The 24290-nt window shown below is 50.6% G+C and overlaps 9 protein-coding genes across 9 annotated transcripts; 3 read left to right on the top strand and 6 right to left on the bottom strand.

The window, feature by feature from the left end:
* Nucleotides 1–20: 20 nt before the first annotated feature.
* FTJAE_12355 (uncharacterized protein) lies at nucleotides 21–2086 on the bottom strand (the record flags this gene model as incomplete). The annotated part of the gene is made up of 4 exons (XM_037345392.1): nucleotides 21–913; nucleotides 964–1108; nucleotides 1161–1408; nucleotides 1465–2086. 4 exons carry the CDS (start codon nucleotides 2084–2086, stop codon nucleotides 21–23), a joined length of 1908 nt encoding a protein of 635 aa, XP_037200611.1.
* A 1167-nt stretch (nucleotides 2087–3253) lies between these two features.
* FTJAE_12356 (negative regulator of the PHO system) lies at nucleotides 3254–4225 on the top strand (the record flags this gene model as incomplete). The annotated part of the gene is made up of 1 exon (XM_037345393.1): nucleotides 3254–4225. One exon carries the CDS (start codon nucleotides 3254–3256, stop codon nucleotides 4223–4225), a length of 972 nt encoding a protein of 323 aa, XP_037200612.1.
* Nucleotides 4226–4622: 397 nt separating this feature from the next.
* FTJAE_12357 (Lysophosphatidylcholine acyltransferase) lies at nucleotides 4623–5855 on the bottom strand (the record flags this gene model as incomplete). Its single annotated transcript, XM_037345394.1, has 3 exons — nucleotides 4623–5412; nucleotides 5467–5571; nucleotides 5611–5855. 3 exons carry the CDS (start codon nucleotides 5853–5855, stop codon nucleotides 4623–4625), a joined length of 1140 nt encoding a protein of 379 aa, XP_037200613.1.
* Nucleotides 5856–6311: 456 nt separating this feature from the next.
* Nucleotides 6312–7502, top strand: FTJAE_12358 (RING finger domain protein; the record flags this gene model as incomplete). The annotated part of the gene is made up of 3 exons (XM_037345395.1): nucleotides 6312–6327; nucleotides 6416–6924; nucleotides 6987–7502. The coding sequence occupies 3 exons, from the start codon at nucleotides 6312–6314 to the stop codon at nucleotides 7500–7502; spliced, it is 1041 nt and encodes a 346-aa protein (XP_037200614.1).
* Nucleotides 7503–7527: 25 nt separating this feature from the next.
* FTJAE_12359 (peroxisomal adenine nucleotide transporter 1) lies at nucleotides 7528–8508 on the bottom strand (the record flags this gene model as incomplete). The annotated part of the gene is made up of 1 exon (XM_037345396.1): nucleotides 7528–8508. The coding sequence occupies one exon, from the start codon at nucleotides 8506–8508 to the stop codon at nucleotides 7528–7530; it is 981 nt and encodes a 326-aa protein (XP_037200615.1).
* A 543-nt stretch (nucleotides 8509–9051) lies between these two features.
* FTJAE_12360 (SAGA-associated factor 73) lies at nucleotides 9052–10510 on the bottom strand (the record flags this gene model as incomplete). The annotated part of the gene is made up of 5 exons (XM_037345398.1): nucleotides 9052–9449; nucleotides 9516–9692; nucleotides 9746–10258; nucleotides 10313–10435; nucleotides 10489–10510. 5 exons carry the CDS (start codon nucleotides 10508–10510, stop codon nucleotides 9052–9054), a joined length of 1233 nt encoding a protein of 410 aa, XP_037200616.1.
* Nucleotides 10511–11442: 932 nt separating this feature from the next.
* On the bottom strand, nucleotides 11443–13248 carry FTJAE_12361 (uncharacterized protein; the record flags this gene model as incomplete). The annotated part of the gene is made up of 3 exons (XM_037345399.1): nucleotides 11443–12249; nucleotides 12303–12443; nucleotides 12559–13248. 3 exons carry the CDS (start codon nucleotides 13246–13248, stop codon nucleotides 11443–11445), a joined length of 1638 nt encoding a protein of 545 aa, XP_037200617.1.
* A 4823-nt stretch (nucleotides 13249–18071) lies between these two features.
* On the top strand, nucleotides 18072–19006 carry FTJAE_12362 (uncharacterized protein; the record flags this gene model as incomplete). The annotated part of the gene is made up of 3 exons (XM_037345400.1): nucleotides 18072–18231; nucleotides 18282–18797; nucleotides 18849–19006. 3 exons carry the CDS (start codon nucleotides 18072–18074, stop codon nucleotides 19004–19006), a joined length of 834 nt encoding a protein of 277 aa, XP_037200618.1.
* Nucleotides 19007–20161: 1155 nt separating this feature from the next.
* Nucleotides 20162–24231, bottom strand: FTJAE_12363 (cell division control 25 (GDP GTP exchange factor); the record flags this gene model as incomplete). Its single annotated transcript, XM_037345401.1, has 5 exons — nucleotides 20162–20222; nucleotides 20457–20727; nucleotides 20787–21003; nucleotides 21060–23351; nucleotides 23410–24231. 5 exons carry the CDS (start codon nucleotides 24229–24231, stop codon nucleotides 20162–20164), a joined length of 3663 nt encoding a protein of 1220 aa, XP_037200619.1.
* Nucleotides 24232–24290: the final 59 nt, after the last annotated feature.

The raw sequence follows: 24290 nt of genomic DNA on the forward strand, positions 1-24290 counted from the left end.
GTCCGTACATGTTTCGCCGTCTAGAAAGACAAGACCATGCTCAGCCGTCCAACCTCTATGTTTCTTCTTCGTGATGCAACAACAGAACACATCCCGTCAGACCAGCCAGTGTGCATGATCTTGGAAGCTACCAAACCAACCAGGCCAACACTGCTCACCATTTCTAGGGCCAGCATCCCTTTCTGCTTGAGACCTCCCCCCATCTCCAAGAGGCCGAGTGGGTCCTGGTGTGTAGGTTGAGAAGCTTTCCGTTTCTTGGACTGCGTCTTTTTCTTGCCGTTGCTGGGGACGTGGACTAGACTCGACTGCTTCGCCACAGCGTTTGAAATGGCCCTCTCTTCCATCAGATGGTATAATCTCTCGGATTGAAGACTCTGGCGCAGGTTGTTCGCCCAGTTATAGAGCTCCAGCCTATCCCAGCTCGGGGTTCGCCTGAAGGACCTCAATCTCATGGCCCGCTCGGGAATAGATCGAGACACCAAGGCTCTGCTTGACAAGGCATTTTGAAGCAAGTTATCCCCGTGATCACGTCTCCATTTGATACATTTCATTGCTGCAGAGTGCCGTAATCGAGCGCTACCGTCCAGAGAAAAGACGTGGTCGACGAGTCTGCTCAGATCTGTAGGCAAAAGCGGCGGGATGTATTCCGAGTCCATGAGAGTACTGGCGTCCATGGTATCGTAGTCCGGCCGAGATTCGGTGGAAACGGCATATACACAATTAGTCTCCTCTGAGTCGTCAGGCCCCGCAAAGGAGAAGTAATCAACATCCTTATCAGCCAGACTCTTCACAACTTGCTGTTTGATATGCTTGATTTCCTCTGGTGCAAGCTCGTCAACCCTAGTAAGAACTGGGATTACGTTAGTCATGCGCTGAGCGCGCTTAATGTACTCGACATCCTCTCGTACAAGGCCTGGAACTCATTAGCAAACGTGGCGGTCTAACGAAACTGGATGAACCTACCGCTGTGAGGAATAAGGTAGAGCAGAGCGTCCACAATTGGCTCGCCGCCAGAGTTGACCAAGGTGAACAGATCCGAATCAGCCATGGGCTTATTCATCAGAGATGCCAAGTAAGATTCGACATAATGGAGATCACGCCACGAGCCCTGAGTTATTGTTAGGATACGACGATCTGATGCGGGTGATTCAGGTACGTACGGAGGCACCTTGTTGGTGGCCTGGGCTTTCAACAAAGCATACATTCCTATCAAGGACATCACCGGTGGTAGAAATCCGCCTCCGTGTTGTCAGGGCGAGTTCGGAGTCAGATCGCCACCAAGGCTGTGGGCGCGAGCTGGCATATGTTTCAGTAGCATGCACCGCACTACGATTCTCTATCGGATCCATGTGAACGATGTGCTCGCAACGTTCTGCCAGAGTCTTGATGAGAGAAGTTTTCCCAATACCTATTGAAGTCGTTCGTTAAGACCGTCACTGATGGGTATTCTGTTGATGTACTTACCGCATTGCCCAGCGACCATGATCTTTAACTTGCCCAAAGATTTACCCACTTCCGAGAAAGGACGACGTCGTGGAACCATCAAGCTCGGCATGATAAGCTGGGGAATCGTGCCTTGGTTTTCCGGATTATCTGCCAGATCTGTTACGGGTAAGGAGACATCATCATGGATCAAGTCGCTGTGGGCGTCGATGGAGGGACCTGCTAGGGAGCAGCTTTGCGACGAGATGCTCATGACAGAACCAGAATGCGAAAGACCGATCAGAGACGGAGTGCTTGGCTGCGACGGTAAATTCGAGGGCTCTTGTTCGACAACAGATTCAACCGAAGAATCGTCTGAATCGGAACCGTCAGACTCCGATGCGAGATACGCAGGCTTACGGCCGGTACGAGGAGGCGAACGTCGTTGACGCGGGGTTGAAGGCCGGCGCGAGTTACGACTACACTTGCGCCGATCGCTTTGCTGGCGGAACCGCGGACGGGAGCGATCTCGGCGAGCGTCAAGGTCGGCCTCTGTGGTGATGAAACAGGCAGCAGGTACAGCCGAAGAAGGGCGTACCAAGCTGTCAGGCCGGTCTGAGGACCGAGTGTTGAGAGGATGGTTCGTAGGCAAGACAGGCCTCATTGTTGTAAGTGGTTGGAGTGCTGTGCTGTGCTGTGCTGTGCTGTGCTTATACGGTTATACAGGGGTGCTAAGGTAAGGTGCAGTTCCGATAAGGGGCAAGCTGTCTTTGTTCATGTCACGGCGCCTCGGAGGAGAACAGGAGTACGTAAGGTATGTACTTTGCGTTCGAAGGCGTAACACAGCGAGGGGCAAGCAGTGTAGATGGTAACAAGTAACACGGTGAACGCGGGATGAATGAATTGTGTTAGGTAGCTCGATGACGATTGTTTTAAAAGGTCCAAACTCAGTTGGATGATAAGGTAAGGTTGCCTCAACAAATACATACCTTAGTTATTGATTCATGGGGTAAAATGCCATACTCGGTAGGTGGGGGTGCATGGGCCCATTGTACCAGGTGCGCGTGCACTTAATCTATAGCACTAACAAGCCCCCGTGACGGGCTCGAGGCATGATCGACACCCGCTATAAGCACCCATATCGATGAGTACTCATAACATCTAACTCAGTTTATACTCTGGATATTCAACACAAGCTGTGAAGAATATTACTAGTAACTTATATATTACAGATCACCAAGTATTCTGCTGCTGACCAACACCTTTGGTCCAATGGCCGACTACTGCCAGTAGGTGTCGGGTTTAATAGTATTAATTCCAGACTCTTTTCCCCTTCTGTCGATCCCTCCAACCCCTCCCTCACAAGGAGACGGGACCCTTCCAGGAGCCTCCACTGTTCAGGTACCTATAGACATTCCCACCTCCCTTTTCCCCCTCCATCCACCTCCAAAGTCACCTACCGCAAGCAAGGGTACGGCTCCAAAGGATTAAATAAATAAAAAACAAGTGAGGCCAACCTGAAGGGCGGAACCCCCAAATACTCTCTATCGTCAAGGGCAGAGTTTGTGAGTCATCAACAAAACAAACCCAAAATATCAAAAAATAGCAACAAACAATAGCCACCGCCAAAAACCCTTTCCCTGCCTCCCTCCACTCGCATAATCTTTCTCACCTGCAGATTATCGACAATCCTCGCCCCAAGTCGAAATCGGTGACACGCCATTATCAGCCAATACCCACGCATCCTCGTTCGCTTTTCAAACTCTACCCGCCTCGGACTGATACCATCTCGTACCCTCACCTGAACCTCAACCTCAACCTCAATCTCAACATGGATGGAAAGCGACACCCCAGCTCGTTCCAGCAGCTCGAGAAGCTCGGTGAAGGTACCTATGCCACCGTCTTCAAGGGCCGTAACAGACAGACTGGAGAGCTTGTAGCGCTCAAGGAAATCCACCTCGACTCCGAAGAGGGAACACCCTCGACCGCCATCCGAGAGATTTCGTTGATGAAGGAGCTCAAGCACGAGAATATTGTAGGACTGCACGATGTTATCCACACCGAGAACAAACTCATGCTCGTCTTTGAGTACATGGACGGCGATCTGAAGAGGTACATGGACACTCATGGTGATCGCGGCGCCCTCAAGCCTACCACCATCAAGTCCTTCATGTACCAGCTCCTCAAGGGCATCGACTTCTGTCACCAAAATCGCGTCCTTCACCGCGATCTCAAGCCCCAGAACTTGCTCATCAACAGCAAGGGCGTTTTGAAGCTCGGCGATTTCGGCCTTGCCCGCGCCTTTGGTATCCCCGTCAACACCTTCTCCAACGAGGTCGTCACCCTATGGTACCGCGCCCCCGATGTCCTTCTCGGCAGCCGAACATACAACACCAGTATCGACATCTGGTCCGCGGGCTGCATCATGGCCGAGATGTTTACCGGTCGACCTCTGTTCCCCGGAACCACAAACGAAGACCAGATCGTCCGCATTTTCCGCATCATGGGAACACCGACAGAGCGTACCTGGCCCGGCATCACCCAGTTCCCCGAGTACAAGCCTACATTCCATATGTACGCCACTCAAGATCTTCGAAACATCCTCCCGGCGATTGACCCCAACGGTATCGATCTGCTGCAGCGAATGCTACAGCTTCGACCAGAGCTGAGGATCAGTGCCCATGATGCCCTTCAGCACGTTTGGTTCAACGACCTTATGATGCACCCTCAGCAGCAGGCTCTCCAAGCGCAGGCTCGCGGATACCCCCAGGCTGTTCCCACCCAAGGTTTCGAGGCGTATTAGAACTTGCCCCAGCCGCCGGTGGCGAGAGACAGAAATTTCTAGTTTTGTCTGTCTGCGTCATGATCACAGCGTTTTTGAATCGAGCTGTCTCAGTAACAGCGTCTCACTGCAAACCAAAAGAAGAAAATACCATAATATTACGTGGCGACTATTTCTCAGCACGATGGAGTTAAAGGGGTCAGCATGAATTAGACAGGACAGGAGAGATATTGGATCTAGGGACAGCAGCGTGTGTCGGTGTCTTGATTCGTCATTTATTATTCTTTTTCTTTTATTCCTGTCAACAACCGATGTTCAGTATGAGTGAGTGCCTTGAGTCTCAGGGTGTTGGGGGGTTGACCCTCCTAGTTTTAGTCTATAATTCTACGAGAGCGAGATGTATGACTTGAATACATACTCATGGGTGTTCCTTTGGCCCGTGTCTGTTGACAAGACTACCATCGACCGGGCTCTTGAATTTTGTGCGGAGAGGATCTTTGGCCCATGTTTCCGCGAGAGCTGGTGCTTCGTCCTTTTCTGCAGGGAAGCCTGCGCTTTCTCTCAGTTTCTCGACCTCGTCTCTCACTCTTCTGGCCACCGATATTCTCAACTCAGTAGCCTCTGGGCTATTCCGGAGTAGTTCTGGGTCGCCTTTCGCAACGAGCTTGCGCCATGCTACCCGCTGCGGACCGAAGAGCTGATCAACGTCGGTCGGTTCGCCTATCACTATCTTGACCGTCTTGCCAACACGGGGCGCCCACCTAGGCCATCCTCTATCCTCGGCCATGATGTGCTGGGTGCCATGGACGAACATGGGGATGAACTCGGGAGCCGGGTCAGATTCGAGGATCAGGCGAGATACACCCCATTTGAAGTAGCGCAGCCCGCTTTCCGGGCTTTGGTGACAACAAGCCTCTGGAAAGACATGAACCCAGGCATTTCGATAGGCTGAGTAGGCAGGCGGTGCTGGAAATTGATCGACACCGTTGGTGGAGAAGAAGAGCGGTTGAGGAACCGGAGGAGGTCTTGTTGAAGCAGGAGTTGCAGAGAGGGGGGAGTCAGAGGCTGTAGACCATGAAGCCGGTGATGGGCCTGACAGCAGCTTGATAGCTTGTGTCATGGTTGGCTGATATAGACCACCATAAGGAGAGTACCATAATCTGTGAGTAGGCAAAACCTGACCGAGACTGAAGAATGTCGAAGTGGCCCTGTTATTGATTTGGGTTGTCAGTCACTCTCATTTGCTGATCTTGAATACTCACTTATTCTTGAAACATATGTCATGTGCCCCAAGACCCCATCTCATGTTGACTGCATCAAAGAAGTACCGCATTGGTAGCATGCCCCAAATAAGAGGGTCGTCAAGTCTATATATATATATTATAGATGATTAGCATGAGCCGTACGTAGCGTTGGATTGACATGGCATGGCATACACTGCTACATGGTTGCACACTGTGAGCAGCCCGCGCTCACGCCCTTCCCTTTTCCTACGGTCAAGGACGCCCAGAAGCCCTTCAAGGCCTGTGACTTCGAGGGTATTGAAGCCGTTCATAAACACTCTGGCGAATACGCCAACTGATCCCATGACACTCGCCGATGCAATGCGCCATGGCAGACTTGGTTGCGCAGGAGGATCTGAATCTGACATGGTAACGACAGTCTTGAGAAGATGTCAAATTGGCATTATAAAAAAGAGACAATATCGAAACAGGAGCATCCGTTGAGTACCTAGACAAGTGCTTTATACGTATAAGTACCAGTATTTGATGGGAGAGAAGCGGCTCATAGTAGACCCACCTCCAACTTTTTCCCTGTTTGCTTACCCTGTAGAAATGACATGGTGTCGGGTGCCTGCTAAGGTAAGGCATGTGTTGGGGTTGTATCGCATGGAACTAGAATAAAAGTTAAGTGGACTACATACGTCTACCTCAACTTTCTATTAGACATCCATCACTTTAAATTTGCCATTGTCGTTCCTGGCCTTTCCCAACCACATTGAACTCATACTTACGAGCACGACCTTCAAGACGCTGCGGCATAGAACAATCCTCCACCAGCTTCTATCAACGACAGCAGAGCGAGCTCCTCCGAGCCAGATATCGTCATGGTATTAGCACACAGTACGTTCGTTCCTCATGATACCATCACAACGGCGGTTGTCTTACCAATTGGTCAATCAACCAGGTAAACGAAACACCTCCCGTCCAGTCTTCACCTCTCACGAACGCGCCCTCGCCAAATCCCACTGGTCGTCTTCGTCCGCTCGCCTTCACCGCGACTCGTTCCTCCCGTTTGGCTCATGTGGCCTGTGTCTCAACATTGCCCGCGAACCCGTCTCATGTCGACGCGGCGATATATTCTGCCGCGAATGCGCACTATCCAACATACTCACGCAGAAGAAGGAAATCAAACGCGCCCTCAAGGCACGCGCCGCTGCTGGGGAAGAGGCCGCTAGGCAGAAAGCGCACGAGGATGAACTGGATCGCGAGCGCGCCATCCAAGACTTTGAGTTGACGCAGGCTGGTCTCGATCGCAAGAATAAGCCAAAGGTAGCCAAGACCGAAGATGAAAAGGTGGATGCGACAATCAGCGATTCGAACTCGCAGGCTTTGGTAGTAGGAGGTACGAAGCGTAAGTTTGAACTCGACAAAGATGAACTGGATCGCATTGCGCTCGAGGACAGGGCCAAAGCCAGGAGAGCGCTGGAAGAGGAAAAGGTAGGAATCTCAACCCTACAATGGTGTAGTATTCCGTATTAACTTAACTCCCTATTGTACAGGCTGCGAAACCTCATCTCCCATCATTCTGGACTCCATCGCTTACACCAGACGCCCAATCCAGCAAACTCCCACCAGTTGCGAAGAAAGACAAGACCGTACCAACATGTCCAGCATCTGCACCTGACAGCCCCCACCCTATCACCATGCAAAACCTCATCACAATCAACTTCAACGAAGAGGAGACGTCAAAGGGCAAACAGAGAACTTGCCCGTCATGCTTAAAGATGCTCACAAACGCCTCCAATCCCATGATGACCAGAGAATGTGGTCATGTTTTGTGTCACAGTTGTGTTAAACAGTTCATGATCCCATCGTCCAAAAGGACATCTGCTGAGGATGTCCCACCCCTGACCTGCTACGTCTGCGACGTACCTCTGACTTCCAAGTCACACAAGACAGATACCGCCCCTGGCTCTTCGATACCTGGCTTGATAGCCCTCCAGTCCGAAGGGACAGGCTTTTCTGCTCACGGAGGAAACACCGTGGAGCGATCAAGCGTCGCTTTCCAATGTTGAGACTCTCGCATTGAACCACACCCCATCACTTCATCCGCAGCTTTCGCTGTCGCAAATAGGGCAACAGCATCATCATCCATACACGAACAACAAACCGATGAATAACGCCCTTGGTGAGCATTGTCAAACCGTGACTGAAGAAGCTCTTGAGGAGCTCTCCCTGAAGTCCAGCGTAGAGTGCCTTCATACCCTCGTTGGTAATGATGCGAATAATGACGCCAAATATGGACTGATTGAGAAGGTCAAGCATCCTCCGCAGTATATGCTTACGCTTCGAGATCCCGCTCTGCCCTTTCTCCACATCAGCATCCGCCGCGCTACTCGCCATTTGAAGACGCGTCTTGCCCGTCTGGAAAGGATATGTGATGGCAGTGGCAGTAGCTTTGCTCGAGGCGGCAATCAAGAAGGCGATCCATGCCACTGGAAAGTCCTCTTCTTCGAGGGCTGGCAAAATACGTGCAGCCAGCCGTCGATTGACAAAGAAGGTAATGCTGGGATTCAGAGTGAGCATCAGGGTAGCCGAGTAGCCAGACCAGAGACCTAGCAATCCGTTTTCTTTCCGAATCTCGGAGAGAATCTGCAGAAGCGACTGATCACTCCCTAGCATCTGCTTCCTCGTGACAACATTCGAAATGGGGGTGGTGAGGGCCCGGGCGCACCCTCCGGCGACGGCGCCCACAAGAAGCTCTTGGACAATCTTAGGTTTGCCATGTCGATGGCGTAGGTAGTTGTAGAATCCAAAGAATAGAAAACTGTCCACGACCGACTTGGCCACATCTGTTCCCAGTCCACTGTACAGTGCCTTGATCCCTCCCTCGTTGGCAGGGATGCCTTTGAAAGCTGAAATGACACCATCGTAGTCGCCTTTGGAGCCTCCCGTCTTTCGCTGCGCCTTGAGACGAGTGGTAACCAGGTCCAATGGGTACAGAGATGCTGTTGATATGGCTGTCCCTACAGAGCCAGATACGGCGTGGCCAAGGGCATTGAGAGCCTGCTGAGACGACATTGTAACAAGATCAAGATGCTGAGAATGCTCATCAATGCCGCGAGACGAAATGATGATAGCTAAAAGGCACGAGCACAGGCACGTGCATGATGTGAAAGAAGAGTCTCGAGCGAGGCAACATGGATGTTGAGCCGCATCCAAGTAGCCCTGCTCTGTCCAGGACGGGACCGCGATGATGATGAGCGACGCGCGCTATCACATTCACGACGTCATAGGCCAACCTCGGCGTGGCCCCCCACCGCATGTGACCCTTGACTAGGTAATTCCGAGGCATGGATGACTGGTAGACTACCTTACCTATACCCTATACTTTGCCAGGTTCCTTTGATATGGGAGACTCATAAACATTATTGTTATCTCATACAAAAGCAAAGCCTTCCAGATCCCGCTGTACAATACTCTTCGTCACAATCAATAAACAGCGTTTGGTATCTCCTCCATGAATGGTCCCTTATACAATCGACCTTGATACGCCTCCAGAGAACGTACGTGTGTTGGTTCTGTTTTCAACCCTTTGCTTGTTCTGCAAGGCAAAGTTTCATCCTATGCCCTGCTTGAAACTGATGGTTGTCTTTGAGGTGTGAACGTCGCTGTCGTCCGCCCAGCATTGTTAAAACCCGCAGTAATGTCTATCTCTCCAGGAGCATCTTCTGAAGCAGGTTGTAGCCCAGGATGGCCCTCAGGAAGCTTCTGTGCTCCGAAACCAGTGACTGAAAAGATATTGGTCCTTCCACCATTGGTAGCCATTTGAAGCTGTTCGTGTAATCTTGCGAGCTGGTATTGTCGTTTTATGGGAGTGAAAGTAGGTTGTGGTATTAAAGGTTGAGGGCGCCATTGTGATAGAGCACCCATCACGGCCGTTGTTTCTTCGTCGGAATCGACTGGTCCGTTGTTGGCTTCGTCTTCATCTTCTATCGGCGCGTTGGCATCAAGCGCCGCCTCTGTTGGAGTCGATCGTTAGTTCTGCTTAGGCAGTGGGTGGGTGGACTAGATCAATCAAGACTTACTCTGCTGCTTCGCTTGATTCTTCTTCTGGTACGCGGCAAGAAGCATATCGTATGGCAAAGATCTTCCTGCGACTGCGCGCTTCGCCCCCATACTATGACTCTTGCATGTCAATGATCTTGCGCATGGCTGTCCATTGGGTAACAAGACACCACACTGCCGCTCCACGTCCACAGGTCCTAGCATCAGTTTTAGTGCAAGCCTCCCAAGAGACCTGTGATCAGTATCTCACCTTTTGGCTTAGGGACCTTGGCTTTCGGCTCATCCTTCTTCTTCTTATTCTTGGGTCCCTTGTCTGGATCACCATCGGCCTTGCGCTTCTTTCCCTTCTTATCGTCTTCGGGCTTCTTACCCGCGGCCTTTTTGGCGGTCTTGCTTCCAGTCGCTTTCTTTTCAGCTGAGATTCCGTCGTCGTCACTATCGTCATCGCCCCGCTCAACCCCATTCTCTTCGTCCTCTTTCCGTTGTTCTTCTTGTCTTGCTGCCTCTTTTGCCCTCTCTCTTGCTTCGCGAGCTTCTTTCTTTCTTTGGGCTTTCTCTTTCTTTAATCGCAGGCATTGCGCGATATGCGCCTTGGCGGCCGTCTTCAAAACGCTCTTCTTACAGTGCTTGCATTGTTGCAGGTCGGGGCTATCTTCGAGGGGTCGCCCTGTCGCAAAGGTCTCGCGGGAAGTTTCGTCGAGCTCGTTTACAACAGGACCTGGTGAGGGTGCACCCACAGGCGAGGCGCCGTTCTTCTTCTTGCCTGAGGAACATTAGTGACTTTGCCAAGCTTGTATACGACGACCTCACTACATACTGTTACCCTCAATTACACTACCATCCATCCAGTTTCCAGGTTTGCTGTGCTTTGGCGCTGGTTTCTTCAGCTTGATCTTTCCGTTCTTGCTCTTGGATGCGACTTTGATCGTGCCGTCATCGCCTGCAAGCTGGGTGTTAGTCTAATGCAGTCGCGCATGATTAAAGTCGCGTTACCTTTTCGGGCATCCGTCCCCATGATGATTGAATTTGGCGGCTGATGTAGTTACGGTTGTATTGAGACAGTCTCCTTCGTATCGGTGATGAACTTTGCTTTGATGTATCGCGGATGGTCTGGCTTCGAAAGGGATGGTCGTTGCGATAAGGCTGGACTGGGTATGGATGTTATGGTGGAGTTGAAGGTGTGGCTGCCTTCCATTCACTAATGATACACGTGCCTGAACCAGGGTCGGCCCACGCCTACACTATTTCTCCGGGGGTTTAGTCAGATCCCCCCACTAACATCTGGGGAAGACCCAGGCTCCGATGAATTGGATGGAAACATATAGTGGTTAGGTACCTTGAGCACCAATGCTAATAACCTGGCTTTTGAATTCATCGATTTTGGAGACTGATGACAAGACCAAACGACTGTACAATAGTCCCAAATTGCTACTTAGCGTTAATGTGATGCCTCAACAAAGAGTTAGGGCATCTGTTTCTGAAACCATCCAACTAATGGGCTAGTCTAGTGAGTGTACTAATGATCTTTGAATAGTAAGTATATAATGCCAGAGCCATGGTCATTTCCGCTGAGGTCTTATAATACTATAGACAAAGAAGGAATTTATCAACAAAAGTTGTGTAATATAAAGGCCTCAGGTGCGAGTAGCAGCACTGAGGCAGAGAAGATATCATGTCTACCACAAGCACAAGTGGCCATGCTATGCACCCAATATTCGTTAGCCATAACCTTTCGTGAACCTAAAAGTCCGCATGCAATACCCAAACCAGCCAACTCCGGGTGAAGAACGACGCTCGATAACAGCTGTTCTACTCCTAGGTACCCAATTGAAGAAACTCGATGCCAATGCAGCCCACAAAGCCATTAAACACCGAGCAAGATGCATTCATACTGTCCCAGGCATTCCATGATTTTGGTCATAACCATACGGGTGCCTGGGCGAGTTATCATCGCCGCACACTGCTTTCGACCACCTCCTTCTTTATCTTCAACGAGTCACGATAGGCCTTCATCGTATCCATCATGCACTTGGCATGAAGAATACCCATATCACTCCATATACACTCCATCACTGCCACAACCCAGTCCCAGTATGCTTCTGGGACACCAGGAGCACAGGCAGCGACTTGAAGGTGAAACAGAACAACAGGAAGCCCAGCAGAGCCAGAGCCCGCCCCTCCTGGTCTCTCGACTGGCACAGCAGCCTTTTCGGCGAGAAGCGGGTGTCGCCAATGTGTTGGGGTGCTCACGAGAGTGTCGCGGGCGAGTTTTCTAACGACCTCGTATCGATGTCCATATTCAGCCAACGAGATCAAGGGCGCGCTGGATTTAGGGTACGCCTTGATGAATTCGATAATTGTCTGATTCAAGAGAGTCCGCGCCCATCGGTAATGTCCATACATCCGTGCAACAAACATGTCGAAATAGACATGACACGCGCCATCGAATACCGCAGCGGCCGGCAGGTGCTCCGCTTTCTCTTCGCGAAATCGCCAAGTAGGCCCAAGGGTTCGTTCCCAACTAAGGAATGACTCGTCGATATCTAATAATTGCTTCAGGGTGGACACTGTGATGGAACGACCGTCGACCAGAGCATGAGTCTTTATGTACGTTGAGACCTGAATGAATCGCCCAATCAAAGGGCCGAGATCGGTAGCAGGATGATCGGCTGGGTCGAGGAGGGTTCTTGCAAACGAAATCCATTCGAACAGGGGGTCCGGCAGAGGTGTTGCGGACATGTGAGCAGGTATAAACTGGGCAGTTATGTGAGTAAATTGGGACAGTGTGCTTAGAAGCTATGACATACAAGAGAATAAGACATCTGTACCATGGCACGAACACCGAGGAAAGCGGCCGCTGGCATAGGTAGCCATCGTCGCAACAGAGCAAGCCCGCCCATAACATGCGCATGAACGTGCCCTAGTCCTTGATAGGCTCCTTTGACAAGCTGGAGACGGGTATTAGCAAATCAAAAGCCAGGATTGGGCAGGAGAATGGTAGATCGGGGAGATGGGGCTGACCATGCGGGTGTGTTGGCTAGCATTAGGGGTCGGGGCACAAACCTCGAACATGGCAAGCATGACGACGGAGCGCATCGTGACCTCAAAATCCGGCATGCTCGAGGTCTGTACGAGGCGACTAGTCTGGCGCAAAGCGAAACCATATCGTTGACGGGCTATCGTCATCATGCTGGGATCGTCTTTGAGATTGGAAAGGCTAGCGAGGCCAACCGCGGCCATCACGTCTTGAACAGCAGGGTCCCATAGCCATTCCGTGTGTGACAAGTCGCCGGGGGACCTAGGCTCATCTGGATGACCTATCAGGTAACGGTTGACATAGAACTGAACGCCCTGCTCCTCGAGACTTGGATCGATTGGCGGTGAAAGCCTTGGTGGCCGTATAACGATACGCTGTCCCGTGGAAGCATTTGAGGTTGCATGATATAAAGACGAAGCGGGAGATTGAGGGGTTGGCGATGGTGTTTGCTGGCTCGCAGACGAATCAGGAGATGTTGGCCAGCCATCTCTGAATGATTTGTAGGAGGATGCTATCGCTGCGGGACCAGGATAGCTATGTAGAGACGTTATAGAGGAAGAAGCAGAAACCGAAGAGGCCTGTGTAGAGCTGTTGGACGAGTAAGAGGAAGCCAGAGAGCTGGAGGATGTTTGTGTCGATAAACCTTCAGGGGATTCGCCAACACCCCATTGCGCATGTGCTTTTTGTATCACCTTGCTGCTCTCGTCTCGAAACATGAGGGAGAGCTGGTCACGATAACCAGGGCACTTTTTCCCAACCCGGATACATTGTGAGCATTCCGGTTTGATTTTGTCACACTGTTGAGTAGAATTGCCAATTAGTCAAAGTCCATGAACTGCTGTATATATGGAGAGTTGCAGGTCGTGGATGACGCCAGCGGATTAACTCACCTTGATACGTCGCACGCGACAATTCTGACAGCCCTGAGAGGCTTTCCCACAGTAGACCATGGTCACTGGAAGTTTTTGAATCACCACGGTGTCTTGCCGAGAGCTGGACACCGTCGAAAATCGGTAGGACCGGAGCAGTGAGATCGGTAGCACGGTGACGGAGTTCGTGGAGGCGGGTGGGTACCGGATATACCCTGATTCCAATATATAAGTAGTGATGGCGATAGCAATTGTGCTCGCCCAAAGCCATAGGCTATGAAACAAGTAGCGAACGGCTAATTATGGGAAACTTGGGTCAGTTGTTGATCAAAACCCTGACAGTCGTGTGTTGCATCAGAGCTTGAAACAATAGGGGTGGTAGATCGGAAGACAAGACCAGGTGAATAAGCATCGCCAAGTTGGAGAATGGCAGAAATGCAGAATAAGGTCGAATAGCTGCCTCAAGAAATAAGTCCCATCCCGAATAACTTAGGTAACGCGACGAATCGCGTGTAGATTGACCCTGCACTGCTTGCGCTGGCTGTCTCAGCCACTCATCCAACCCAGAAGCCCAAAGCACAACCTGCTCACTCGCAATTCTGACGCTACCGCTGCCGCCCGTGGCGAAGAGGCCTATAATAGAATAGAATCGGGAGCGCTGTCGGATGAGCCAGTATCCAAATCCAGTAGGGGACCAGCCGGTATTATGGTGCTGGATCACAACGGTCACAACGGCGGGTATGTACTGTAGACAGATGTCAGACAAGCCCGTTGTGTTTCCGATAAGTAGGGGTGTCCCGCAGCCCAGGGAGCTGGAACTGGAATCGGGACGAGAGGAAAAGGAGGGAGAGTGGAATATGTTGACGTGAAATTGGCGGGGTATTAACTTATGGCCAAGGTAGAGAATAGATGTTTACTTTTGTCGGCACATGTGAGTGAGTTCAGCCAGTCCTCTCCCGTGATTGATTGATTGCGACGAGACCGAGTCAAGGCCAGGACCAGGGCCTAGAGGCTTGTGCTGTGCTGAACTGGCCTGTCTTGTCTGTCCTGTCCTGTCCTGTCCTGGCTTGGATATTTTCGAGTAAGGGCTGGTAGGTAGTAGTAGGTAGGTAGTGCGGAGAAAGGGTTGGCAGACTGTGTACACGGTATATGGTATGGCATAGGTCAAAGATGGGAGTGATCCAAGACGAAATAGACAGACGTCCACATAGAGAACGGCCTAATAGTACCAGTATGCCCCGTCGGACTTTATGGGAAATACTGTCAAAAAAGGTTGTTGAAAGAATTAAAGATCAAGCAAGGATGAGAGTCTAAGTACGGTAAAGTAGAGGACGGAAACGGAAGCCATCCATGGATGATGGGAGGTAGGTGCTCAGACGGGACAGCCCAAGTAGTGGACCCGGCTGTCCTAATTAGATTGCCTTAGTACTAAAAACTCGGTAAGGTACAGTACCTATAACTAATAGGCACTACTAACTGCTACCTACCTCCATACCTTACCTCCACTAGGAACTGTAGTCTGTAGGTACAGCTATGCACCGCTAGCTAGGAGGTAGGTACCTACAGCTAGGTACGGCTACAGTGCCAGCGGGATGGATGCTTGCCGAACCGACCTAAAGCCGGGCCCGGGCACTCGCCGCATCGTATCGTATCGTAGGTAGTCGGTATGTATGTACTGTATCTTACCGTATCACACAATCTATGATATTGAGATTTTAACCTGTCAGCATTTTAATTAATGTGTGGACCCGAATCAATGCTACCTCTGACGGTCGTATCGAGGGAATTACCCATCGATCATACCTCATCTCGGCGATCGTCAGCCAGCATTGTTCAACTCCAACCCGTTGGATTCGATGGTAACGTACGTAGCTGACCGCAATTCGCACGGAGATCAGGGAGCTCAGCTTCTACCCGAGGTCATGACAGAAGCCCGAGTCCAAGTACAAGTACAAGCCCAGGATGATACCGACGTCCTGGATACTGGGAAGGTCCTTGGAGGTCTTGATGAGGGAATGGGGGCCCTCTAGACTATCGCTCAAAGTGGACTGCCAGGACTGCGTGATGTGGTGCGAAGTGCCACTTTAGATGGTCTAGGCCAACAGGGACCACCTTGTTTGCTATTGATCACAACTGACAACTCGAGAGGGGAAATTTGAAAGGATGAAGGTTTGCAAGGTGACGAGAAAGGTGGAGGTGGCACATAAAAGGGGGACACAGAGGAAGCCAGCCATACGGGTCCATTGGAGGATAAGTTGGAACTACCTAACGTTAGTCTTGGATGAACGTTTTTCTTTGGCGGTTTCTGATAAGTTTATTAGGGGTCCCCATCCAGTATGGAAAACCTTACCCGCACTAGCTGAACTGTACGTATGAGAAGCAGGAAGGATAGCCATGATCCAGTCAGTGGAGGTGAAGCTTTTAAGCTCGAGTGTCCAATATTAAGGAGGCAGGGGAATGTTGATTGCGGAATGGTCCATATTGCCGTTACCATGGGAGTGGGTAAAGCTGCAAGATACTGTATGTACAGTACTTACGGATACCAGGAGACCAGATGAAAATGGAACGGCAGATGTTATCTGTTGCTTACGATATCAAAACACGGGCACGGCAGAGACCACTTGGCGCGTGGCTCTTAGAGCAGGCCATCCCGGTACCGGGAGTCACGGAGGTAGGGAGACGACTCGTGCAATACGATAGACGCATTGATTCATCATTTCAAAGTCGATAACAAAGTTTGGCCTCACAGATATGTACACAGACAGACAGACAGACAGACAGACAGACAGACAGACACAGACCTTGAACTGCCATTAGCTCGTAGGTACGTACGTGCACTCTCTAGCTTGGCATAAAGAGTTTCAGCTCTTGGAGAGCGGTGTGTTGAGGAAAACTCGAAACCTCTGAGACCAACCAAGGGCGTTGCATCGAATCAAACTCAACAGAGGCTTTTATACATAGAGAGGTAGAGAGGTAGTCCGTTGACTTACATACCTACCTACCATGTTGTCTCGACACTTGATCAATTTCCGGACAAAAGCCGGGTCTCGGCCGAACCGATGCTACAGGGCTGCAGATTTGTCTCGGGGCAGTAAGGCTGGTTGGCCTTTACGCCCGTCGTATCTCAAGGGGCTGCCTGATTCGTAATAATGGATGCTAGCTTAGTAGGTAGGTAGGTACTGTAGAGTAGGTAATAATTAATGGCACAACCGAGCGGGCGGGTTTGCTTAGTAGGTTAGTATACCTAGTCACAGCACGTAAACTCGATGACGCGCTCAGCCAAACCTGGGGCCAATTTGGCGACTCAGGACTGCAGGCCATGCCAAGAATCCAATCTACCCAACGTTGGAAGCATTGGATCCAATATTGACCGCCGAAAGGTCATGCATTGGATTGGATTGGATGTTTTGAATTGTTGCCCTCCACTGTCTTTTCTCAACTGCGACTTCGGTAGATTGTTCAGGGACATCGAATGCCAAGTCGGAACCTAAGGTAAGCAAGTGGCATCAAAGCTCTACAATTGAATTATAATAATAGAATCCATACCGGTTTCTTCTTTTGACCGTTGAAATACCTCTACTTTTTGAGTTGTGGCTTATTACCCCGTACACTGGCTGGCAGACTGGGCATCCGTTTACTGGTACCTAAGGTATCTTTCAGCAACTTGAGCTCTCAAAGCTCTCCCTCCACTTACATGACCCCTCCAACAATTAGAAGACGAGATCAGGGTCATTTGAGATGACGTAGTCGACATATCCGACTCTATCTCGGCCTTCCCCAGATAGGTTGTCCGGTCCAACACCAAAACACTGACACAAATTCCTTAGCTTCAACATAAGTCAAGCCACAGCAGATGCTTAATCTCTGTTTGTTCTTTGGTTAGCTACCTACCTACCTTACTTTTATCTCCTGCTGCCGGTTTCTTCCTCTCTAGCCACACTCACCCACCCTTGTCGCTTGTACGTCCGCCCGCCTGTGGAGGGTAGTGCAGTGCAACGTCATACCCTCCTTCAAAGACCAACCTTTTACATCATTCAGGAATATTATGGGAACACTGGATGCTGAAACGAGAGGCCGGGGATACGGCTCAGAGCATGCTGCAGTAGTCTAGGGCCCTGTCAGCTCCATCGATCGACCGCGGCGTCATAATTTGAGCCGCCACATACGGATGATGGATTCTCTTCTGCCTTGCCTTGACACGGATGGGTATGCAAGGTACTTTTGGTCATGCTCTACAGCAAACAAGTAGTTGCAATGTTGCACAACTTTGACTGGTTAGACCCGGCAAATAACGTGAATCCTTCCAAGGGTGCTGTACTTTCTAAATGGCTTCTATTCATAGTAGTCATGATGTATACTGACCTAGGTGCCTTAGCTGACTGAGGTGTTGTGCTATCTGTGTCCCTCACTTGGTTGGGTTAAACAAACAACGACGTCAGAGCTACCATACCACCTCCCCCTCTTTGATTTTTACCTTTCTAAAGCTGAAGGACCTTTTATTTAAACTTGAACTTCCCCGTGACGCTCCCGCTCTTTCTTTGTCATTTTCAGTTCTTTACTATACCCCATCTCGCTCCCAAGATACTTAACCCAGCCAGCCATTCACGCTTCAACTGCACGACAACTAAACATATCAAACTTGCACAACTGTCACAACTTGATCTGTCACAATGGAGACCATCAGCAACCTCACCGCCGCCGCCTCCAAGGCTGTTTGGGGAGACAACCAAACTGCCAACAAGGAGCCCGTCTCTGGAGTCCAGGGTGACACCAAGCACGGCGAGCCCTACGATGCCGGCAACCTGGGTACGACCTCTACGCCTGCACTAGGTACACAAGCAAATATATTTGAATGATACCGCTGACACTGCTCGGTCTAGAAACCCCCCAACAAGAAAAGCTGGCACAAAACTTTGGCAGCCACGGTGAGGAACGCGCAACAGGCCTTGGACATGAAGCTCCCGTCTCTAAGCCCACCGAGACGACAAACGCTGCTTCAGCCACACCTTCAGTTCCCACAACCAACCCTCACTCAAAGGATACCTCTGCCGGCCAGAATGACACCCGTGACCCGGCGCAGGCGGACAAGGGCAACAAGGACCTCCACGACGTTGACGATACTTCTGAGGGCACCGACGTCAAGCTCGGAGAGGGTCCTGGACCTCAGCCTATCGAGAAGCTTGCCAAGGAGCACGGAGGTGATGCAGGTAATGCTCCCGTTGAGGGAACTTCTCACAAGCCTACTGAGGTCGGCTCCGAGGGAGCCACGGAGTCAACCAAGTCCGAGAATCAACCTCATGACCCCAAGGAGGACGAGTATATCACTGCTAGCGGTTTTGCTGCCGACGGTGGTGACTTTGACGCTTCCAAGCCTGGTGCTGGACGTGAAGCTGACCGTAAGTCCACAATCGAAATACCCAATGTTTCGTTATACTAACGACTGTTAGGCCTGATGGAGCAAAAGGGTATTCATCTTGGTGAGAGCGAAAGCTCAGATCACTCCAAAACCGAATCGCACCCCAGCGGCAAGCACCACGGTTCTGATGAGAAGAAGGACAAGCCAAGCATCGGCGAGCGCATCAAGGCCAAGCTCCACAAGCACTAAAGGGGTGAATAAATGTCGCGATGTTTGGAAGAAATATGCAAAGTTATTATTAATGATGGAAAATGATATCCCGCACGGCCGTTTCGGCGCTTTATTGATCAACCTATGCCCTGTTGTTTTGAGTCGTGTTTTTATACTATGTATGTAGGTAGTCAAACTATCTTCAGTATTTGGCACCATTATTATGGTCATTCACTCAATGCCAGCCGAGACGCGGACTGTCTCGTTGAACTGGGTGCCGCCTTGTCGTGATACATGATTGGATCCTATGCGAGGCCTTGTTTCAGTGCTGTCACCAACACGTTGTGTATTATCAGACCAGGCCCCTTGTCAGGTGGTGTACCGCCTGGATGCGGCCCGGAGTAGCGGGATGCTGGGCAAGCTGGGGTAAAGAAAGATACACGAGACGGGGTGTGAGATACCGACGGATATTGCATATTCGTTTGTTTCTGGTCAGCGCTCCTTGCATAAGGGTAAATTGAACTCAAATTCCGGGGAAATTATCAGATACATCAACGTGATTGATTCTCACTAAAGATCCATACATCGATTCGAGAACCACTACCAACTTGCCCGTGATATGAATAACCGAGCTAACGTGACAGTTCCTTGTTTGAACTATACAGGTACACAATCATGTTGTTTGCTTGTAAAAGAATTGACCATTCGCTCCACTAGATGCTTCCCATCATATCATGCGCCCTACCTCTGGGGTCTTTCAGGTATATTCAATCATCGTGCGGCCAGCGTACAGTTGCAAATGCCATCATCAGTGTCCACCAAGTTTCCCAATCCCTCTCCCATGCAGTCTTTCTCAATATGGATGTTGGTGCGCCGAATAAATCCATCATCAAATACTCCATTCCTTCACGTAAAGGTTGCCTCTCGGACTTGCTCGGAGCTTTTGTCAAAATGCCTCTCCCAGCATTATCAATGCCCTGCCGAGCATCTCCGCACTTTGGAACCCCCTGTCACCAACCATTTCCCACCACACGAACTTTTCCGGGCCGCCTCCCGACCATGCGGTGCTGGCTTTCTTGTGCCTCTTCCTGCCACTATCAATCATGGGCGGCGTCCATCGCGTGATATCCGTCCCATGTAATGGCCACTCAGGACTATCGTGAGCTCTGAGGATCACTGGGCCGGGTCGTAGTACTACCCCTCCTGGCCTTCCTCGATTTTGTTGTGGATGCCTTGTTGCTTGAAAGAATGCAGGCTGCATCGGTCATTCAAACAGTTGCAAGGGTCCGATGTTTATAGGAACCCAGACTCGGCCAAGACCCTGTAATTAAGAAACATCAAGTAAGCATATGTCTCTTCATCTTAACTGAAGACGGCAAGCCACTAATGCGAAGTGGCCTCCATCATTGTGCAAAACTAAACCAGGGGAACTTAGAAGAAAGATGGCACCGCTCCATACGATGCGGGCGTATTCCGCAATGCAACATACCTCACAATCTTCTCATCCTCTCGCTCGCGAGGCTCAACTTGCAAACTCTTGTCATACATCTCGTGAACATCCCCAGCAGCCTGCATGTTGTTTAAGATGTAATCTTGCAGCTCAGGCACTGGTTGCAGAGAGTACCCCACGTTCTGATACTGCTGGATATCGCGAATGACCTCAGCAGTTTTGGCACGTTTAGCAAAGTTAATGAGGTTAGTCTTCTTGATGATGGACGGAATGCCATCCTCAATGAATGTCAGATCAGTTAGATAGACGCCTTTGCTGTTGGTCAATAATGTGATTTGTCACTTGCTTTTCGGGAAAAGGGGTCCGTACCGAAGAAAGGGATACAAGGGGGGTTGGCTGCATGAAGAGCCTCTCGGTACTCTCCGAAGTTCTTGGTGCTTGCCATCACCCGCCGCATCGATTCTAATGTAGCGTGTGTACGTTGGGGTACCTGGTCCCATGTTCGCTTAAGACGAGCGATGGGTGCAGTGCCCAATGCGGAAATAATCGATGTTAATGTTGAGAAGTTGTTCAGGGAGCGGCAACGCTACTGTCAGTCAGCAAGGGTTCCAGTGACTCGGCATCATATCTTTAGTTACTCACGTCAGCAACAGAAACGAAGTGCTTGATAACAACCACTCGCTTCTTGACTTCCATTTGCGCCAGAATCATCTCAGCAACCCAGTTGGTCATCTGGTTAGAGTGGAGGATGAGTGCTTTGACGTTGGGGGCCAAATCGGGCTCACCCTCAGGGACCTTCTTCTGCCACGTCTTGTTTAGACATTCTGTCGCCTTGACCTTGCCATACAAACGAGATTCGACAATGGTGAGCTGGCGGGCAAACTCAACGACATCAATATCCAAGAATTTGAGCTTCTTCATGTTCTTAGGCATGATCGGTGTTGGCGTGTTCTGGTTCACTGTCTGAATCATCCTGCGAGCGCCAGCCTCCTTTCCACTAAGCCTCTGATCAAGGACCGCCATTAAGGGTGCTGAACCAGGAGTTTCTGTAGACTTGACCGTGTCTTTAGCGAAACTGTAGACATCTCGAACAAGTTGTTTTGACTCGTCGTTGTAATCCTCCATCCAGAAATTATCAAACCAATTCTTTAGAATGTTAACAACACGGAAGCGAATAAGCTTTTGCTTTCGGTCCCTCCAAATCTCAAAATCCGCTTGTGACAGACCTTCTGGCGGTTGGATGTTGAATCGTTTGATAAGCATCTCGAAAAGTTCCCGAGCTGTTGTGAATGATCGGTAAGTGAGAAGAAAGGTATTGTTGAAGTTCGAATCGAGCTTGTCGTGGCGAGTTAACTGTTCAACAAGAGCGAGGAGGGATCCTCCCTTAACAGTAGGCGGTGAGGTCTTGCTATCCCAGGAGACTTCATGTTCATAATCTAGGAGTAAGAATTCTGGTGTATCTTCGGTCACGGGAACCTGAGGCGAAGGATCTTCGCCAAATATCTTCTTGACCTTGGAATAATCGCCTCGTCGCATATTGCCAGGAGCAGGCTCGCCTTCGGTGAAAGATTGTGATGTAATGAGTGGTGGTCGTACAGGAGCAGTCCTTGATTCTGTTCGCTGGTGCGGTCGGTCATAAGGCATTGTCTCGCCTCGTTGCAGGGTGCTTCGGACAAAGGAATTCTCCCGAGGTCGTACTTCAGCCTGATGTTGTTGCATGTTAATTTGAACCTGCTCAGACAATAGTTGAAGTGAGAATCCGATATGTGATGAGTTGGTTTCCAGGGCTCTGGCACATTGTCTGACATATTCCAGGCGGTTTTCCAGTGCTTCACCACGGACTTCGGACCATTCATCAGCCAAGGGTCCGGCGACAGCTTGGCATCCAAGAATAAGATCAGAGATATTGTCGTAAAGGCTCTGCTTGTGTGTTCCGAGGTCAGCTAATTGAGGCGTCTGAAAGCTGTTGCCAAGGGAAGACAGATCGATCGATTCGATCATGGCAATCCATTGTCTGAATGTATCGAGTACCCTACCACCGGCAAAACAAACATTGTTTCCGATGACTTCATGCCTGTAGGGTGTAACGATTTTCTCTAGGACGACCAAGCTCTTGTCGAGCTCTCGGATGCTGGATACCAAAATGCGCTTCTGTTCGTCTAGTCGCTCAAGCATCTTGTTGTCGAGAATTGCAGTTGGCTCCACGACGCCCTCTTCGTCTTCGAGGAAGTTGGCCGTGATTTCATCTCGAGGGCCTAGGCCGTTGTTTTGCCAACTCCCACCTGTGTTACTACCAATCACAAAGCCTGGGAAGAGTCGAGGAATCTCCTCGCCTCGTTGTTGTCGAGCCACTTCCACATAGCTGTATACGCCCATGAGAACTCCGTCAGCTTCCTGAAGGCACTTCTGGATGGATTCGGCATTGGGCCAGTCTGCAGCTGCTATGTGAGAAGATATTACGAGCTTGGAGAATTTGGACATCATGTCTCGGAAATGCGGGTAGAGAGCCTTGTTCGTTGAAATGATAGATGGTTGGCCAGAGTGGTTATCGGTAGTCCCTGACCCAGCGGCAAGTAGCAGTCGTAGATGGTCAGATATGTCTTCGGCTTTTGCTACGTATTCTGAGCGGTTATTGTTCATGATGGCTTCCCGATACCGATCAATAGCACGTCGCATATTAGAGACAAGAAGAGTCCAGCTAAGTGAGGGCGTAGAGCCGTCGTCGAAAAAAGATCGAGGAACTGTAGCTGTGGTCGGTAAGTTATAGGTAGTGCTAGTAAAAGAGGTCGCGGATGCTATATTAGGGACCTGTCCTGCAGTAAGATGGCCATTTGACGAGGCACCATTTCGCAGACGGCCAACAGGCGATGCGCCATTGATCGAGTCCATAGAGGTTGATGGGGATAAGGCACCGAAAGAGGCGCGTTTAGTATGCTGGTGAATGTTAGCAATCGGGTCATTCGAACATCACATTTACTAGCTCGCTGTGTACCTTGGAACGGCGTGAGGCCAGTCTAGATGAGTCGCCCTCGGCCTCGGATGCGGACGTCAGATACTCGTCGTCCTCATCTTGAGTCAAGCCACGAGCCATCATCTCAGGGGGCGGCCTGGTTTTGTCGGGGATATTGACGTTCATTCGATCTCGCGGACCAGTCTCGTTTGAAGATACGGGAGACTCCAGGGGCAGTTCCATGCTGCGGTCTCCTGTCATCATATTGTAATAGAACAAGCGCCCGTCGGGAGTAGCTTGTGGGATCCAAAAGTCGGCCCTCGAACTATCTCCTCCGTCGGTACCCTCGAGAGGCAACGCGATAGGGCCGTCTTGTTCGGAGTCATCGTCTTGGTCATATTGGTCGTCATACATCTCAGGGTCTTCGGCATCATCCTCGACAGCGTCAAAGGTTCCATTGTGGGCGCTGTCGGGTATATCGTCGGGACTCGTGATAAGCTGACAGTAGTTGCTGGGGAACCAGCCTCGAACACCATTTATAACGCCATCCCACCAGCCGCTCTCGAGCTGGGTGATGACTTGAATTACATCTCCTTCATGGAAACTGAGACTAGTGCGATCGTCGGCCTCGTAGTCGTAGAGGGCGCGGACATACATGGCCCCCATTGGGGCGGTACCGACGATGCCGTTCATGAGGCCCCAGGCGGGATCAGCCCGAGTTGTCGAGGATTGTTGATCGGAAGCTTGAACGGAGGCAGCAGAAGTGATGCGCACGGAAGCGGACGGTGAATCGCCGGAGGGGTCGTGGATAGTGCGCGAAGAGTGGATACTTGGCGGCACGGCGGCGGTCTGTATCTTGAGCATATTGCGGCTGCAAAGCTCACCTCAGGGCATGGTAGAAAGCGGCAGGCCTATTGCTCGTC

This window comes from Fusarium tjaetaba, assembly GCF_013396195.1.
Source record: "Fusarium tjaetaba strain NRRL 66243 chromosome Unknown NRRL66243_c0000332, whole genome shotgun sequence".
NCBI classification, from domain to species: domain Eukaryota; kingdom Fungi; phylum Ascomycota; class Sordariomycetes; order Hypocreales; family Nectriaceae; genus Fusarium; species Fusarium tjaetaba.